Source organism: Dendronephthya gigantea, unplaced genomic scaffold (genome assembly GCF_004324835.1).
Source record: "Dendronephthya gigantea isolate DGI-Jeju-01 unplaced genomic scaffold, DenGig_1.0 000001F, whole genome shotgun sequence".
Classification (NCBI taxonomy): domain Eukaryota; kingdom Metazoa; phylum Cnidaria; class Anthozoa; order Malacalcyonacea; family Nephtheidae; genus Dendronephthya; species Dendronephthya gigantea.
In genome coordinates this window covers 1,018,359-1,037,398 of record NW_021163011.1, presented here as the reverse complement: position 1 = coordinate 1,037,398, position 19,040 = coordinate 1,018,359, and the positions used below count along the sequence as shown (strand labels likewise).

Genomic DNA, 19,040 nt, shown 5'->3' with positions numbered 1-19,040 from the left:
TTCAAACTGGGGGTTTGAGTCCAAGCATGTCCGTTTTTCATTATGTCTTTCGAGAAAAGGAAAAAGTAAATCAAAGAACCACAGCCGTTCAGCACAAGATCTCGTAGTCTAGTGGTGAAAACAATGGTCTCACAAGTGGTAAATAGGTGGTTCGAATCCTACCATATGTAACTGTTTTCATTATGAACTTCGTGAAAAGGATAAAGTAAATTAATTGAGCATATCCGTTCAGCACAAGATCTTGTAGTCTAGTGGCGAGGACAACGATCTCCCAACCAGTAAATCGATGGTTAGAATCCTACCATAACTGTTTTTCATTATGAACTTCGTGAACAGGATAAGGTAAATTAAATAACCAAAGCCGTTCAGCCCAAGGCCAAGATCTTGTAGTGTTGTGGCGAAGACAATGTTGTCCCAAGTGGTAAATCGATATTTCGAACCTACCATAACTGTTTTTCATTATGAACTTCGTGAACAGGATAAAGTAAATTAAATAACCAAAACCGTTCAGCACAAGACCCTAAAGTGTTGTGGCGAAGAAGTGGTCTCCCAAGTGGTAAATCGACGGTTCGAATCCTACCATACCCGTTTTTTATTATGAACTTCGTGAAAAGTATAAACTAATTAAATAACTATAACCGTTCAGCGCAAGATCTTGTAGTGTTGTGGTCAAGATGATAGTCTCATGTGTTGAGAGTCAAAGGTTCGAATCTCATTTTGGATGAAAATTTTCGTTATTTATAAAACGTGGTAAGGTTATGGTCAATAAATTAGTGTAGGTTTCCAACAGTCACCAGTTAGCCTTGTGGTAAAGTCGTGGACTATCAAGTACAAGATCGTGGTATCAAGAACAGTATGGTACGTTCCTCATGGCGGTGGAAAAAAAAAGAAAAAGGAAGAAAAAAAAGTTGTAGGTATGTTGCCCGGAGGAGGTTTGTACTCGATTAATCTTTGCAAATCAAAGTTAATCTTTAGGGAAATCAGGGGATAGATAGGGTGAATGAGGGGTATATGAGTACAAAAAGACTTAGTAATTGGGCGGCCTCGGCTCCTGGGGGAAGGAAAAGGGTATAGGTGAGAAAACAGTATATAAAGTGTTTAAGTCTTTTTGTACTCATTTACACCTCTTTACCCCTATTTATCCTCCTATTTACTCCTATCTATCCCTACTTTTTCCTATCCTCACATACCCCCAACTATCCCCTAACACAATTAAATGTTTGAAGAAAGCTTGCTTTGAAAGTCAGGAAAGCCGGGGGAAAGAGAACCCCCCTCAGTCTACTCCTCGCCCAAGGCGAGGGCATATTCGCCCTCTCGCTCTACTCCTCTCACACTCACAAATTCTCACTTTATTACCTTGTTCTTTCTCGGTTTGTGCAGGGCTTGAACCATCGACTGTATACTTGGCAGATCATCGTCGTCACCATTACACCACCAGTTCTTGTGGTGAAAGCCTACAGTTTTTTTATTTTACTTAATCCTTTTTGGATGTATTTTTGATGAAATGGAAGAAAAAAACTTTCCCATCTCGGACCCGAACCCCCGCCTTTGAACTCACAGAGCACTGCCTTTACCAGTAGACCGCACGATCATGCGATGAAAGGCTGTACTTTTTTATTTTACTGAATACCTTACGGGTAGGATCTCAAATGAAATAACAAATTAAAGGAGTTCTTTTTAACGCTCATGATTTATTTTCTCGTCTAAAACACGCACACAACTGTATCTTATTCGAGGCTTGTAACCTCATAGTAGCCATTTGTGTTCTCGCTATAGTATCACATACAAGGTATGAAGTGCCTTAAAGCACTATTGTTTCCATAAGTTAGTTGTTATATGCGGCCCAAGTGAAGCTAATGGTTACGGTGCGATTGTTTTGTATTTTTAATTAAGTAGATTCAAAGTAAAGTACAAGAATTAAGAAAAGCCAAATACTCATGTTACTGAGAATGGAAAGTTGATAGCCGTAAAAACCTGTCTGAATGTGAATTGGGGTAATGCGTAATCATTACGTTAATAATTGTGTTTATTTTCCGTAGCCTTCTTCCGTATCCGTCCTCGACCGTGCTGATATTTCTCAAACTCGTCTGATTTACTGATCCGTCTTAATGCGAATTTAAGACGAGCTTCTCTTTCAGACGAGTTTTCCGTCTTCGATGAGTTCCCGTCTCGTATAGTCATGAGGCAACAAGCATTACATCTGAAATTGCAAATAAGCAAATATCCAGTTAAAGAGATATTGAATATTTATTTCAATACTGTTTGTAGCTGCTTCGTCTAGCCGGTTCGTCGAATATAAAATGCACTAATCTAATATTCAAACCTTTGGGGTAAAGAGACCAACGGCTTAACAACTGCTTTACGACCACATCGTTTGTCGATAAGTTATTGTTCTCTATTTGACTTAATCGTTTCTTTGAAGAACGTTTAAGTGAATAATTATGAATCGTTGCCGTAATATTGTACAGCTACTGTTTGTTTGTTTGTTTGTTACCGCGGTTAACTGCGGAAATTGCGTTTTAGAACTGAACTTCATTTTTCTTAGCGTTTTTTATATTGGACGGTTTCGGCTAGACAAGCTGTAGCATTTCGACTCTTTATACAAAAAAGGCTTGAGATAAATAGTTAATATCTGTTTATCTGAATATTTGCTTCAATTGCGATTTCAGATGTACTCTACGGAAGTACGAGGTGCTTGCTTGTTGCCTCATGATTATACGTGTTATACACATTGAAATACATTCTTAATTCTTGTACTTTTTTCTTTTAAACCTATTTTGAAATGCATTGTTAACTCTTGTACTTTACTTTGACTTCACTTCATTAAAAATACAAAACAATCGCACCGTAACCATAAGCTTCATTTGCGCCGCATATAAGTAACTTATCGAAGCAATAGTGCTTTAAGGCACTTGATACCTGTTGTGATATTTAGCGAGAACACAAATGGCTACTATGATGTTACAAGCTACGAATAAGATACAGTTGTGTGCGTGTTTTAAACGAGAAAATAAATCATGAGCGTTAAAAAGAACTCCTTTAATTTGTTATTTCATTTGAGATCCTACCCGTAAGGTATTCAGTAAAATAAAAAAGTACAGCCTTTCATCGCATGATCGTGCGGTCTACTGGTAAAGGGAGTGCTCTGTGAGTTCAAAGGCGGGGGTTCGGGTCCGAGATGGGAAAGTTTTTTTCTTCCATTTCATCAAAAATACATCCAAAAAGGATTAAGTAAAAAAAAAAAACTGTAGGCTTTCACCACAAGAACTGGTGGTGTAATGGTGACGACGATGATCTGCCAAGTATACAGTCGATGGTTCAAGCCCTGCACAAACCGAGAAAGAACAAGGTAAAAAGTGAGAATTTGTGAGTGTGAGAGGAGTAGAGCGAGAGGGCGAATATGCCCTCGCCTTGGGCGAGGAGTAGACTGAGGGGGGTTCTCTTTCCCCCGGCTTTCCTGACTTTCAAAGCAAGCTTTCTTCAAACATTTAATTGTGTTAGGGGATAGTTGGGGGTATGTGAGGATAGGAAAAAGTAAGGATAGATAGGAGTAAATAGTAGGATAAATAGGGGTAAAGAGGTTTAAATGAGTACAAAAAGACTTAAACATTTTATATACTGTTTTCTCATCTATACCCCTTTTCCTTCCCCCGGGAGCCGAGGCCGCCCAATTACTAAGTCTTTTTGTACTCATATACCCCTCATTCACCCTATCTATCCCCTGATTTCCCTAAAGATTAACTTTGATTTGCAAAGATTAATCGAGTACAAACCTCCTCCGGGCAACATACCTACCATTTTTTTTTTCTTCCTTTTTCTTTTTCCTTCCACCGCCATGAGGAACGTACCATACTGTTTTTGATACCACGATCTTGTACTTGATAGTCCACGACTTTACCACAAGGCTAACTGGTGATTGTTGGAAACCTACACTAATTTATTGACCATAACCTTACCACGTTTTATAAATAACGAAAATTTTCATCTAAAATGAGATTCGAACCTTTGACTCTCAACACATGAGACTATCATCTTGACCACAACACTACAAGATCTTGTGCTGAACGGCTATAGTTATTTAATTCATTTTATACTTTTCACGAAGTTCATAATGAAAAACGGTTATGGTAGGATTCGAACCGTCGATTTACCACTTGGGAGACCATTGTCTTCGCCACAACACTTTAAGGTCTTGTGCTGAAAGGCTACAGTTAATTTAATTTACTTGATCCGTTTCACGAAGTTCATAATGAAAAACGGTTATCGTAGGTTTCGAACTATTGGTTTACCACTTGGGAGTCCATTGTCTTCGCCACAACACTTTAAGGTCTTGTGCTGAAAGGCTACAGTTAATTTAATTTACTTGATCCGTTTCACGAAGTTCATAATGAAAAACGGTTATCGTAGGGTTCGAACTATCGGTTTACCACTTGGGAGTCCATTGTCTTCGCCACAACACTTTAAGGTCTTGTGCTGAACGGCTGTGGTAATTTAATTTACCTTATCCTTTTCCCGAAGTTAATATTTTGAAAAACGGTTAAGGTGGGATTCGAACCATCGATACACCACTTGAGAGACCATTGTCTTCGCCATAACACTACAAGATCTTGCGCTGAAGGGCAGTGGTGATTGTTATTCAGTACTTGAACCATCGACTGTATACATGCCAGATCACTGTCTTCTCCACTACACCATATTGCTTACTACCTTTTTAGTAGGATCTCAAATGAAATAACAATTTTCATGAGTTCACTTTAATTAATGTTCATGATTTATTTGCTCGTCTAAAACGCACACAAGTGTATCTTATTCGTAGCTTGTAACTTAATATTACTTTATTAGCCATTTGTGTTGTCGCTAAAACATCACGTACAGTTATTCGTTGCCTTAAAGTACCAGGCTTCCAATAAATTAGTTATATGCGGTCGAAGTGAACCTAATAGTCACGGTCCTTTTTTTGTATTTTAAATGAAGAATTAACAATGCATTTCAAAATAGGTTTAAAAGAAAATAGTACAAGAATTAAGAATAGCCGAATTCATATTAGGGACGGAAAACTCATCTTAGATGGGAAAGTTGAGGTAAAAACCATTACGAATATGAATGGGGATATGGATAAATTCATACGTATGATAGGTCGGTTAATGAGTTATCAATATGATAATAATGTTTATTTTCCGTAGCCTTGTTCCGTCCTCGACCGTGCTGATATTTCTCAAACTCGTCTGATTTACTGATCCGTCTAAATGCGATTTTAAGACGAGTTTCTCTTCCAGACGAGTTTTCCGTCTTCGACGAGTTTCCCGTCTTTAATGAGTTTCCCGTATATATGAATTCGACTGAATGTATATAACTCGTATAGTCATGAGGCAACAGTCAAGCATTACATCTGAAATTGCAAATAAGCAAATATCCAGTTAAAGAGATATTGAATATTTATTTCAACACTGTTTGTAGCCGCTCATATAAAATATGCTAATATAATACTTGAACCCTTGGACTGAAGAGACCAACGTCTTAACAACTGCTTGACGGCCACATCGTTTGTCGATAAGCTATTGTTCTTTATTCTAATGAATCCTTTCTTCGAAGAACTTTTAAATGAAATAATTATGAATCGTTGCCTTAATATTAATATTGTTGAGCTGCTGTTTGTTTGTTTGTTACCGCGGTTAACTGCGGGAATTGCGCTTTTGAACTGAACTCCTTTTTTCTTAGCGTATTTTATATTCGACGAGCCGGCTAGACAAGCTATAGTATTTCGACTCTTTATACAACAAAATGTTGAAATAAATAGTCAATATCTGCTTAACTGGATATTTGCTTCAATTGCGATTTCAGACGTAATTTTACGACACTACAAGGTGCATGCTTGTTGCCTAATGACTATACGCGTTATACACATTGAAATACATTCTTAATTCTTGTACTTTTTTTCTTTTAAACCTATTTTGAAATGCATTGTTAACTCTTGTACTTTTGACTTCACTTCATTAAAAATACAAAACAATCGCACCGTACCATTAACTGAACCTGCGCCGCATATAAGCAACTTACATGGAAAGATAGTGCGCTAAGGAACAGGCATGCTTTATATAAGGTTGTGAGCGTTTTAGACTAGAAAATCAATCATGAACACCAAAGTGAACTTATTTGAATTGTTATTTCATTTGAGATCTACTAAAAAGGTGTTAAGTAATATAAAAAGTGTAACCGAATTCTTCTTAAAATTCTTCGAAAACGGCTGGGCCAAATAAAGAACAATAGGCTTTCGGCAAATGATGCGGTGGTCTAGTGGTTAAGACCTTCGTCCATCAATCCTAGGACAAATGTTTCAAGTCCTGGCAATGCAAAAAAATTGCCTTAAAATTGGGGTATGATTTGTAAACTTACAGAAGTTAAGACTTTCAGTCTTTAAGAAGACCGTAAATTTGCAAGAAATTGGAAGTAAAAAAAATTGAGAAACATTTGGACAACTCTTGGCTTCAAAAAAAGTACTTGAAAATTCACAAAAAGACACAAGTGAAAAAAAATTTAGAGACATATGTCTCCTAAAAAGACCGAAAAAAAACTTCAAAAAAAGTTTACAAATTTCCGGCTTTTAAAACTATGTTACTTACCTTGATAATTTTTTTTCACGAAAATTTGACAGGGTGATTTTCTCGAGACTGAAAAAAATTACTTTTTTTCACTTTTTTGAAATTCTCCGAGATTTTCAAAAAAGTGAAAAAAAGTAAATTTTTTCAGTCTCGAGAAAATCACCCTGTCAAATTTTCGTGAAAAAAAAATTATCAAGGTGAGTAAACATTAGTTCAAAAGCCGGAAATTTTTAAACTTTTTTTAAAGTTTTTGGTCAGCCATTTTTTAATTTTCAAGTCTTTTTAGGCGATACATGTCTTTAAATTCTTTTGGCTTTTGTTTTTTTTGTCAATTTTCAAGTACTTTTTTGAAGCGAAGAGTTGTTCAAATGTTTCTCAATTTTTTTTAGTTTCAATTTCTTTCAAATTTACAGTCTTCTTGAAGAGTGAAAGTCTTAACTTTTTTAAATTTACAAATCATACCGAAATTTTAAGGCAATTTTTTTTGCATTGCCAGGACTTGGAACATTTGTCCTAGGATTGAGAGACGAAGGTCTTAACCACCAGACCACCGCGTCATTTTTCGAAACCCTATTGTTCTTTATTTGACCCAACCCTTTTCGATGAATTTTAAATTAAATAGCAAATTCGGTTAGACTTTTCTAGATTACTTAATATCTTTTTGGTAGGATCTCAAATGAAATCACAATTTAAATAAGTTCACTTTAACGTTCATGATTGATTTTCTCGTCTAAAACGCACACAACCTTATATAAAGCATGCCTGTTCCTTAGAACACTATCTTTCCATAAGTTGGTTATATGCGGCGCAAGTGAAGCTAATGGTTACGGTGCGATTGTTTTGTATTTTTGATGAAGTGAAGTCAAAGTAAAGTACAAGAGTTAACAATGCATTTCAAAATAGGTTTGAAAGAAAAAAAGTACAAGAATTAAGAATGTATTTCAATGTGTATAACGCGTATAGTCATGAGGCAGCAAGCATGCATGCACCTCGTAGTCTCGTAGATTACATCTGAAATCGCGATTGCATGAAGCAAATATCAAGTAAAGCAGATATTGACTATGTATTTCAAGATTTTGTTGTATAAAGAGTCGAAATACTAACTTGTCTGGGCGGTTCGTCGAATATAAAATACGCTAAGAAAAAGAAGTTCAGTTCAAAAGAGCCATGTCCGCACTCATCCGCGGTAACAAACAAACAGCAGCTCAACAATATTACGGCAACGATTCATAATTATTTCATTTAAGAGTTCTTCGAAGAAACGATTAAGTGAAATAAAGAACAATAGCTTATCGACAAACGTTGTGGTCGTCAAGTAGTTGTTAAGACGTAGGTCTCTTCAGTCCAAAGGTTCAAGTATTAGATTAGCGTATTTTATATTCGACGAACCGGCTAGACCAGCCAGTATATCGACTTTTTATACAGCACTGAAAGTCTTGAAATAAATAGTCGATGTCTGTTTAACTGGATATTTGCTTCATTTGTGATTTCAGATGTAATGCTTGTAAGCTTGTTGCCTCATGACTATTCGAGATATATACATTTGGTCGAGTTCATCAGTATTAGAGACGATGAATCACCGACGCGGGTTTATCGTCCGAATTTTTCCGTCTAACTTCCCCCTCTAGATTAAGAGACGCCGGGAAAGTTGGACTGGAATCCCGTCTGGAAGAGAAACTCGTCTTAAATTCGCATTTTGACGGATAAATCAGACGAGCTTCAGAAATATCCGCACGGTCAAGAACGGAACAAGGCTAAGCCAAGGAAAATATATAAACACAATTATTATCCACCCATGCAGTATACGTATAAATTTTCCATATCCCAATTCACATTCAGATGGGTTTTTACAACTATCAACTTCCCCGTCTAGATAAGTATTCGGTTATCCTTAACTCTTGTACTTTTTTCTTTTAAACCTATTTTGAAATGCATTGTTAATTCTTGTACTTTACTTTGACTTCAGTTCATTAAAAATACAAAACAATCGCACCGTAACAATTAGCTTCACTTGGGCCGCATATAACCAACTTATGGAAAGATGGTGCTTTAAGGTGCCGTATACCTGTATGTGATACCTCAGCGATAACACAAATGGCTATTATCAAGTTACAAGCTATAGCTTTGTACGAATAAGATACAGTGTGTGAGATTTGAGAAAATAAATCATGAACATTAAAGTGAACGAGCGCATTTAAATTGTTATTTCATTTGAGATCCTACCAAAAGGTATTGAGTTTCGTCAAAAATGCTTCCAAAAAAAGGATTAAATAATAACTGCAAGAACTGGTGGTGTCGTGGTGAAGACGATCATCTGCCAAGTATACAGTCAATGGTTCAAGTCCTGGATAAACCGAAAAAGAACAAGTTAATAAAGCGAGAATTTGTGAGTGTGAGAGGAGTAAAGCGAGAGGGCGAATATGCCCTCGCCGAATATGCCCTCGCCTTGCGCGAAGAGTAGACTGAGGGGGGTTGTCTTTCCCCCGCCTATCCTGACTTTCAAAGCAAGCTTTCTTCAAACATTTAATTGTGTTAGGGGATAGTTAGGGATATCTGAGGATAGGAAAAAGTTGGGATGGATAGGAGTAAATAGGAGGATAAAAAGGAGTAAAGAGGTTTAAATGAGTACAAAAAGACTTAACTTTTTATATAGTGTTTTCTCAGCTATACTCTCCTGCACCTCGGGAGCCGAGGCTGCCCAATTACTAAGTCTTTTTGTACTCATATATCCCTCATTCACCCTATCTACCCCCTGATTTCTTTAAAGATTAACTTTGATTTCCAAAGATTAACCGAGTATAAACCTCCCCGAGCAACAAACCTACCATATTTTTTTACCGCCATGAGAAACGTACCATTCTGTTCTTGATACCTCGGTATTGTACGTGATAGTGCACGATTTTACCACAAGTCTAACGGGTGATTGTTGGAAGCCCACACTAACTTATTCTCCATAACCTTACTATGTAATATTGATAGCGAAAATTTTCATCTAAAACGAGATTCGAACCTTCAACTGTCGACACATAACACCAATAACCTGACCACCACACTACAAGATCATCGGTTGAAAGGCTATAGTTATTTAATTTACTTTATCCTTTTCACGAAGTTCATAATGAAAAACGGTTATGGTAAGATTCGAACCATCGATTTATCACTTGGGGCCTTGGGGGACCATTGTCTTCAACACTAGACTACAAGATCTTGTGCTGAACGGCAATGGTTATTTAATTTACTTTATCCTTTTCACGAAATTCATAATGGAAAACGGTTATAGTGGGATTCGAACCATCAATTTACCACTTGGGAGACCACTGTCGTCGCCACTAGACTACAAGATCTGGTGTCGAGCGGCTATATTTATTTAATTTACTTTATCTACTTCACGAGGTTCATAATGAAAAACGGTTAAGGTAGGATTCGAGAATAACGTACATAAGAAAATAATGCACACAAAAGATGCATGAAGGTTTATTAGAAATAATGATTTTGACCAAGAAGAAGCCATAGAAACTGCACTTGATAAGAGAAAGTTTCTAATTAAGAGGCTTTTAAACGACCACGAGATTGAAGATGTGAAGGAAGATAAAGGCAATGATGATGATGATGATGATGATGATGATGATGATGATGATGATGATGATTATGACGATGATGATGAAGATTAGAATTTTAACTTAGTCAAATGGTTTACTAAACCTTTCTTAATTAAGGAAACCATGGCAAACGAGCAAAAAGCGATAAAATAACTAATTGCAAGGCACTGAAATAAATGTTAAAATCGTTACGAGCAAAAAGCGATAAAATAACTAATTGCAAGACAAATAAATGTTAAAATCGTTAATCCATGTCTGGAATTTTCTTCTTCCCTCCGCTAGTTCATACATTAATTTTCATTTTATCGACAAAAATTTCCCATGGGCCTGAAATGGGCAGATAAGCAATTACGAGCATGTGCTCATCTGCTCATCGCACAAAATTTGAAACCGATATTCCACCTACTATTACGCACACAGTTGAAACAATAAGAAACAGTTCACAAGTCTGACGAGAGCAGTCATCACAAAGCATACATAATATATTGAATTAAAAATTAACGCTTAAAATAAACAATCTTGATTATGCATTTAAAATAATGGCGTTTGCATCGAAAGAAAGTGTTGGATTAATAACTTGAGTAAAATATTTTCTTCCTGAATCCCCTGGTGTGTAATATTTGTGAGCAAACTAACCAGGGGAGACGTCGCAATGCAACGCTTTTGGCATAATTAAATATATCCACATTAATCGCTCTATAGTCTGATCAATTCATTATTTATCGCAGTGTCGCTAACATTAAAAGAGTCAGTGTTCTATTAGGTTATGCATTAAAGCAAAGAATTAGTAAATTGAGTAAAATAATTTTCTCCCGAATCCTTAGTTCATATATATTCGAATAAACCAGATAGATGAAACATTATCATCGCATTCATCCGATAAAATAAAAATTAAAGTATGAACTAACGGTGGGAAGCATCGCACAGCATACATAGGAAACGAACTTTAAAATAAACAGTTCTAATGGTAAAGTATTCATTTTGACATACGTACTAAATGTGTAACCTGACAAATAAAATATTTTCCTCGCAAATCCTTACTGTGTACTTAATTACGGTTTAATAACGTCTCACTCCCACGCTGCGTGGAGACCACGCATATCTTCGGGGGAGTCCGACAGAAAGTCCACGCTGCGTGGAGACCACGCATATCTTCGGGAAAGTCCGACAGTTTCCGACGTCCCGCGTGGGGTCCACGCGGTGCGTGATTTCCTCGCTATATGCGGGAGGGGGTTACCTACTTTTTTCCACTTCATTGATCACCGAGAGTGGATCGCAGTACATCGTCGATAACTGATTACGACGCCACATCGACCTAGTCTTAATTTATGCAATTAAATGTTAAAAAGATTACAAAGATTACAATAAACTACCGAAAACTTGAATTCTCTATGTCAGCAATGGTTTCTCTTTCCTAAAAGCAATCCTTAAATCGTTGTAGGTTTCGTACCCGGTTTCTTTGGTTACTATTTCTTGGAATTGCTTTTGAATGGCTTCCTGGATGTCTTCAGATAGGAATTTTAGAGCTTTATCCACTGATCCTGTAGCGACTTTTGTGCTAGTGACTCCTTCTGGGATACCAATCTCCTTGTTACGATAAAAAGCAAGGAGGTTATCGTCGAATTTGTTTTCATTTGCCTTCATAAACTCGAACGTGCTCATCCTGATCGCATTTCGAATTCTTTCCTCGTCGTGTATTCCCATAAACAAAGCGATGGCCATGACAGCTGTTTCCAGGTCTTCTTTCATTTCCTCATAGAACAAGAACAGCACGTTTGGGTCGTTCCTGTGTTTCCACCAACTGATAAAATGCTCGAAATACGAGGCGTGTTCCATTTCGTCTCTTGGTTTGCCGTGCGCCAAATAAAAATTCAAGACAAATTCGTCCAAAGAAATTTTGCCCGGCTGAAAGAACCAACCCTTCATGAACGTGAACAAACTGTAGGTCACAGCGCGCGGTTCCCTGAAAATCGCAATGTATTTTCCTCCTTTCGGGCAGTGATCATACCATGTGTGGGACTTGTAGCACCTGGTTTAGACAAGGAAACAGTTGACCTAAATTGCACACAGATATGCATATGCGGACATGTATGCTATTCCTTACTCCGTTATGGGAGTATATAAAGGTTTCATAAATTCTTCAGGTAACGGTTTCTTTAAACATTTCACAGTAACGTTCTGCGTAAAAATTCCTTAACGGCCTATAATTATAGGAAAGTGCAGGCATGAAACTTAATGGGAAAGTCTAGGCATAGACTCGTTGGTCATGACCCGAAAGCCTCAATACACAGGTGTACATATGGGGCGGAATGAGAAGGTGTCACAATCCTAAATTAAAATCAGTCGGCAGATGTTATTAGACTTTTGGAAAACGAGGACTAAACAAAAAATTGACGGATAAATCAAATACAGTGTAAATATAAATTATAACTTGAGAATGAAAACCGTTCAATTCAAGATTTACACACGTTACAATGATTCAACTTCGTGTAGCAGCATTGTTGTAGCGATCAGTAATACGTGGCCCGCATTCTTATAAGCAGAACCTATGTGCAAACCCCACTCTACATTACCTTTAGTTTGCACATTTTACACCGCGGAAAAACCTCTGCGCATGCGTCAAAGCTGTCCGTAATTGGCAATAAAAAGCGGTTCCAAACGTTTTCAAAGACTCAAAATGGCGGTAAACTGGAAAGAGTGACTACATTGTGAGTCTTCAAAGCCATATTAAAAGCGCATATTTTTACATTGCATTCTAGAAACAAAGAGTGAAAACGGCCAGTAAGTTCACGAAGTTGCACCCTAGAACTTGAGCTAATCGTGATTAAAAAATTTATCCTCTTAAACATTTTGTTTATCACATAAGCCAAGACAGTTTCCAGATTTTTATTTTAGACACGATTTTTAAAAGAACATTTGTTGCCATGCAATTCTCTTGGACCTGATGGCTTTGAATTGACGCATATTATAGAAGGAACGCGTCGAAATACAGTAGGAGGCAAAAGTTTGAGTCCAGTCGTTGTAGAATTCCAGTATTAAATCCTGGCAGCGTATTGGAGTTAAGACATGCGTGCTAGTGTTTCAGTACTGTAAACTATATTAATTGCACACTGTTTTGGTCCTAATGATCTAAATTATAACAAAATAAAGTTCTCATTCCTTTACACTGCCCAAGATGGGTAGGAAAAAGGGCAAAGTGATGGTGCACAAGGACAAATAGTTCCATTAAGTATTGAAGGATTCTTTCCTCGTAAGATCGCAGAAGAAGTGAGAATTTAAAAAGGTGGTATGCAACTAACCTTGGAGAGGTTCGAAGAAACTAAATCCTACTCAAGCAAACTTTTAGCTGCTTTGGTCATGCTCGGTTTGGCAATATTGAAAGATATAATAGGATCCTAATTAAAGAAAAGTATCATCCAATTCTTCAAGGACATGGAATTTCATCTGGTACAAAGATGATCGCACGTCTAACTACATGATAATCACCCTAAGCACATGCACATCTTCTGTGTGCCAGAAATCGTTTAGAAGCAAACTCATTCTGGTGATCTCGTTGTCATGGCTTTCCACCTCATATTCCAGATCTAAAACCTATGGAGCACTTGTAGAACCGTTTTAACCGGAAGAGGGCGAGGCACAGACCCGCCAGCCAGGCTGACTTGAGGCAAGTGGTCAACGAATGCTGGCAAGGTATTGAACGTGTGACATTAAAAAACCTATGGAATCTATGCGAGCAAGAATAAAGGTCATTTCAAGAGCAAAAAAGAGGGAACTAAGCAATGACATGTAAATGCATGTTTGCACATTAAAATACGTAAAAATGAATATCATAACATCTCATAGTTGTTGTACAGCATGTATTTTTCTGTTTACTTGTTTACTTTTTTCTAGTTCACTTATCGGTAAGGTTTTCTGTAGAATATTAATATATGCTGCTGAAACAAAGAAATACAGTCACTGGACTCAAACTTTTGCCTCCTACTGTATATCATAGTATTGGACCAATGCCACCTGCGGAATGTATTTATGAGTCCTGTGACAATGAAGAGATATATAATCAGCCATAAACTATAACAGAAATCAAGCTTCAGATACATTAATATTAATTTTCTCCAATATCTGTTGATAATGTCGCCTCGACTGATCAAAGAGTATGTAAAGCTATACTGGTTGGATAAAATTCCTGCTAAAATACTAAAATTATCTGCAAACATAATTGCACCCTCGCTGACATTCATCTTTAATTTGCTGCTTATAACAGGTATATACACGAATGGAACCGACCACATGTAACGCCAATATTTAAATCAGGGGATAGAAAGCAATGTGAAAATTATCGGCCTATTTCTATTTTAATAGTGGTGAGCAAAGTTTTTCAGAGGGAAATTTTCCGTCAGGTACATAGTTACTTGTCGAAAAATTTCCTATTGACAAAGTTTCAATCTAGTTTTCGCCCCAGGCACTCAACGGTGACTGCCCTCATCCAAATGTGTGATGAGTGGCTAGAAAATATGGATAATGGCAAGTTAAATGGTGTTGTGTTTTTAGGTATAAAAAAGGCATTTGACTCTATAAACCATCGTATCTTGTTAAGCAAAATGAATAAGAAACTTGGAACTTTTGGCATTGAACTTAAATGGTTCGAGTCATATTTAACTAAGAACAATGTAATGTTAATAGGGGGGTTACCTAATTATAAAACTATTAGGCCTACCTGCATGTGGTTCAACTTCTATTTTTACTATATTTCAATGATTTGCCAGAATGTTTGAAATCAACTACCCCAGCCATGTAAGCGGATGATACCCAAATCGTCTCATCCTCTTTGACGATGCAAATGAACTTATATTATAAGGTTTAATTCGGATCTTGTCCATGTATGTAACTGGCTTAAAGAGAGTAGGTGCAGATAATGTCAAGATACCTAATGACCACACCGTCTTCGGGGATCCTTCGTGAGAATAGAAATAGATCAAATCGAGGATCAAACTAATTAACACATCCGAAGTTCCGCAACATGCAGACCTCAATTCCTCCTAGGCCGAATGGAGAATATCTTAAAGTTTTTAATATGGCGGCTCACGCGTCTGTGGGCCCACTTTAAGACGTTTTCCAAAAGAATAAAAAAATCCTTGCATTTACTTTGTAATGAAGCAGCGACGGCGTGTGACTCACCTTGGGTTCGCACGTTGCTCTGCTTCGAGGTCCAAGTGCAGGTCGTGAGAAGATTCAATATATGGAACAACTTCGGTACAAGTGCTTGTGTACGTCATATATATTAAATGGTATTTGAGCGTGACGTATATTAGACATGCATTCGTTCATTTCGTTGCAATTCTTTTGGTCTCTTGGACCTGATGGCCTCATTGACGCATACAGGGGCGCAACTCCTGGTGGTGTAACACCCCTCTAATATCCACTACTGATAGATAATAAACACAACAGTGACAAGACAAACATCTAGACGGCTGCGTAAAATCGCACGTTTAAAAAATGTACGGGAAATGACGAATGTTCTGTCAGTTTGCTTGCGTTTACACACAGACGAACTGAATGAAGAACTTGCTTGCCCAAGTTATCGCCTTTTTGCGCCTGTACTTGCGTGCATGGAAACCATGACACAAGATGAAGAAATGTATATTATTATTCGAAAGCAACCATGAAACGCTTCGTTTCGCATATACTTATTGTTTATTATTCATGGTTGACATGTTTGTCGAACTATTAATCAAAATACGTCATGATCACGCTCCATACTTGAACGCAAAATGGTATTAATACGAGTCGATATTACACATAGATCACACATAGATCAGGACTGTATTGCCAGTTAGCAAATGCAATCTGCAGACAGCACCACAGATAACATCGACAGCACCATCTCTGTCGACCAATGACAATAAACATCACCACTTCATCACAGCAGAATGTAATTAAAACCCTTGTGGCAATCATTGCGAAACCTCTTTCACGAGCAGTCATAGAATCATCACCGTCAGACTTTCGGTTAAAGGTCTGAATCTTGTTTGCGCTTCTGCTTTTCTCTCTGGGCCTTGTAAATTTGAACTTCTTTCGAGCACACGGACCACGGTGTTGCATAGAGAAGGCATGGAACTCATGGTGCAAAAGGTTTATTCCCTTCAAACCGAAGAAGGAAGAATGAAAGGTTTACGTTTCAAACCTCGGCCGTCCGATATCATTATCGTGACTCCGCTAAAATGTGGCACAACATGGGTACAGCAGATCGCACATCAGCTGAAAACCGGCGGGGATATGGATTTCAAAGAGATCACCGAAGTTGTTCCTTACATTGAATCCGCTCACGATATGCACTTGGACCTTGAAGCAGAACAACGTGCGAACCCAAGGTGAGTCAATATTTGTCGTTGAAGCTGCTTGTCGTTTATTTTTTGCAGTCTGCAGAAACGTCTTCGCAAACTTTGTAATATATAATATACCATGGAAAAGATAAAAGAATGTGACATTATATATAATGGCTATATAAGCCCCGTTTACACTACACTCGATTTATTGGCACGGCACGGCTAAAATGGGTACCAGTGCCCAATTTTATTAGTGCTCAAGCCAGCAAAATAACGGCTACCAATTCTAGCCGGTCCTGCTAATAAATTGAGTGTAGTGTAAACAGGGCTATAGTCAAACACGAAGTAGGCAGTCTGAGTCATTGCACCCAAACCAGGACTGTAAATAGAAGCTTAAAGGGATATGGCAATAAAAGTTATTTCTGTTTTGTTGAAAAGAAAATTTGCACTTCTTATAGAGCCTTTTTAGAAAATTTGTTTATCTTTCTTACTTCGCAAGATATTGGCGCTCAAAATATCGAGATATATCCACCATATTGTTTTATTATGAGATCTAATTACGTGACGTCAAAAGCAGGGTTGACGCTTAAAAAAATAACAAAGCCAATTACATGTTTACAATTTAGTTTAGAACTCTTCCAATTTAAACGTTATAATTTGAGATACGTGCGATTGTAATACCATGGAATCGAACTATCTCTTCGCCGAATCGATCATTTGAAGTTACAATACGAATTTTCACCCAGCTTATGACGTAACGCATTACGCATATCAGGGCAAGAATATGCATATCCAAAATGGCGGATGGAAGATAATTTAATTGATGGAAGATAATTTAATTAAATATCTTGAGAAGTAATAAAGTTAACAAAAATCCGTGAACGAATTTTGTAAACAATCATGACGTTGTGTTAAAATAGACAAAGATAATTTTTATTACCGCATCCTTTAATTGGGGGAGGTGCATATTCGTATTATGACCCGGTATTTAACCATGAATCCTGTATTCTGATTGGTTGACGAGAGGTCCGTAAAAACCCATATCCGGAGATATTTGTGTATTTTTGTGTTGCGGCGGGAATGTGTAACTAATTCGGTTTGTAAAAACTTGTCACCCTATGAGCCTTTACCTTCTGTGGTGAGGCTTAAGGCCCACACAGACAGGACGCGAATTGGCAACGCGGCGCGAATTTTCAACGTTTTATATTTTTCAAAAGCAAATAAATTTTAAGTTATCAAAATTTTCTTGTAGATTGCATTAAAATAATAAATTTTGATTGGTCTAGGCGTCCATAGATTCCAAATTTTGATCCCAGAATTTAATTTATATGCTTCTGAAAACTGAAAATTTGCGCCGCGTTGCCGCTTCGCGTCCGGTCTGTGTCGGCCTTTATGCATCTATCTATATCTTCATGCATCTATCTGTATGCATACTTTTCTAACTTATTTTCTGTTTAAACCATGCAGATGCTACAAGAACCACACATGGTACGATCACTGCCCGAAAGGAGGGAAATACATAGTGATCTACCGGGAACCGTGCGCTGTCGCCTACAGTTTATTCAAGTTTATGTATGCTTGGTTTTTTCAACCGGATGAAATTACCCTTGAGCAATTCATCTTGAACTTTTTCTTGGTGCTTGGCAAACCACAGAGCGAGATGGAGTACGCCTCTTATTTCGAGCATTTCATAAGTTGGTGGAAGCACAGAAACGACCCAAACGTGCTGTTCTTATTCTATGAGGAAATGAAAGAAGACCTGGAAACAGCTGTCAAGGCCATTGCTTTGTTTATGGGAATACACGACCAGGAAAGAATTCAAAATGCGGTCAGGATGAGCACGTTCGAGTTTATGAAGGCAAATGAAAACAAATTTAACGAGAACCTCCTTGCTTTTTATCGTAACAAAGCTTGTGGTATCCCGGAAGGAATCTGTAACACAAAAGTCGCTACAGGATCAGTGGACGAAGCTCTAAAAGTTCTACCTCAAAACGTCCAGGAAGCCATTCAAAAGAAATGGCAAGAAATTATAACCAAAGAAACCGGGTATGAAAGTTACGACAAGTTGAGAGTTACTTTCAGAAAAGAAAAACCATTGAAGATATAGTCTATTTAACGACGTTAGAGTATTTTGTTTTTATCATTGTAATCATTTCACTGAGAAATACGCATGGTCGATCTGCTCTCGTCATGCAGTCCAATTAGCCCTTTTACTCATGCTCGTTTCAACGATTTTTATTATGCACTCGTTGCGAAGGATCCTTCACAATTCGTGCATAAAAATCGTACGCACTCGCCAACCATGAAGTAATCTCTGTTTACGCACTTACGGTGATTCCGCAGTTTTGCATTGCGGATAAAACTTGAGGATAACTTTTACTTACATGGCATGTTAATTTTGAACGATTAAACCCAAATACTTTGCATTTATATAGGAAGTGGTCAGTCATTCTTGACATAAATTACGGTTGATATAGTTATACCAAATAAACCAAAATCACAAAAAATGTTTTTATAAC

At 37.4% G+C, this 19,040-nt stretch overlaps 2 protein-coding genes across 2 annotated transcripts; one reads left to right on the top strand and one right to left on the bottom strand.

The window, feature by feature from the left end:
• Positions 1 to 11,093: 11,093 nt before the first annotated feature.
• Positions 11,094 to 15,444, bottom strand: LOC114528127 (amine sulfotransferase-like). The gene is made up of 2 exons (XM_028549729.1): positions 15,374 to 15,444; positions 11,094 to 12,227 (listed from the first exon to the last, which is right to left on the bottom strand). Exon 2 carries the CDS (start codon positions 12,122 to 12,124, stop codon positions 11,588 to 11,590), a length of 537 nt encoding a protein of 178 aa, XP_028405530.1. The 5' UTR covers positions 12,125 to 12,227; positions 15,374 to 15,444; the 3' UTR covers positions 11,094 to 11,587.
• Positions 15,445 to 15,960: 516 nt separating this feature from the next.
• Positions 15,961 to 19,008, top strand: LOC114527708 (estrogen sulfotransferase-like). Its single transcript, XM_028549415.1, has 2 exons — positions 15,961 to 16,566; positions 17,989 to 19,008. The coding sequence occupies exons 1-2, from the start codon at positions 16,307 to 16,309 to the stop codon at positions 18,626 to 18,628; spliced, it is 900 nt and encodes a 299-aa protein (XP_028405216.1). The 5' UTR covers positions 15,961 to 16,306; the 3' UTR covers positions 18,629 to 19,008.
• The last annotated feature ends 32 nt before the right edge of the window (positions 19,009 to 19,040 follow it).

Bases quoted from the DNA above. Each gene is read 5' to 3' on its own strand.
- LOC114528127 (XM_028549729.1), bottom strand. From the start codon at position 12,124: ATGAAGGGTTGGTTCTTTCAGCCGGGCAAAATTTCTTTGGACGAATTT.
- LOC114527708 (XM_028549415.1), top strand. From the start codon at position 16,307: ATGGAACTCATGGTGCAAAAGGTTTATTCCCTTCAAACCGAAGAAGGA. The intron at 16,567-17,988 runs GTGAGTCAATAT...TAAACCATGCAG, and splicing joins GAACAACGTGCGAACCCAAG to ATGCTACAAGAACCACACAT.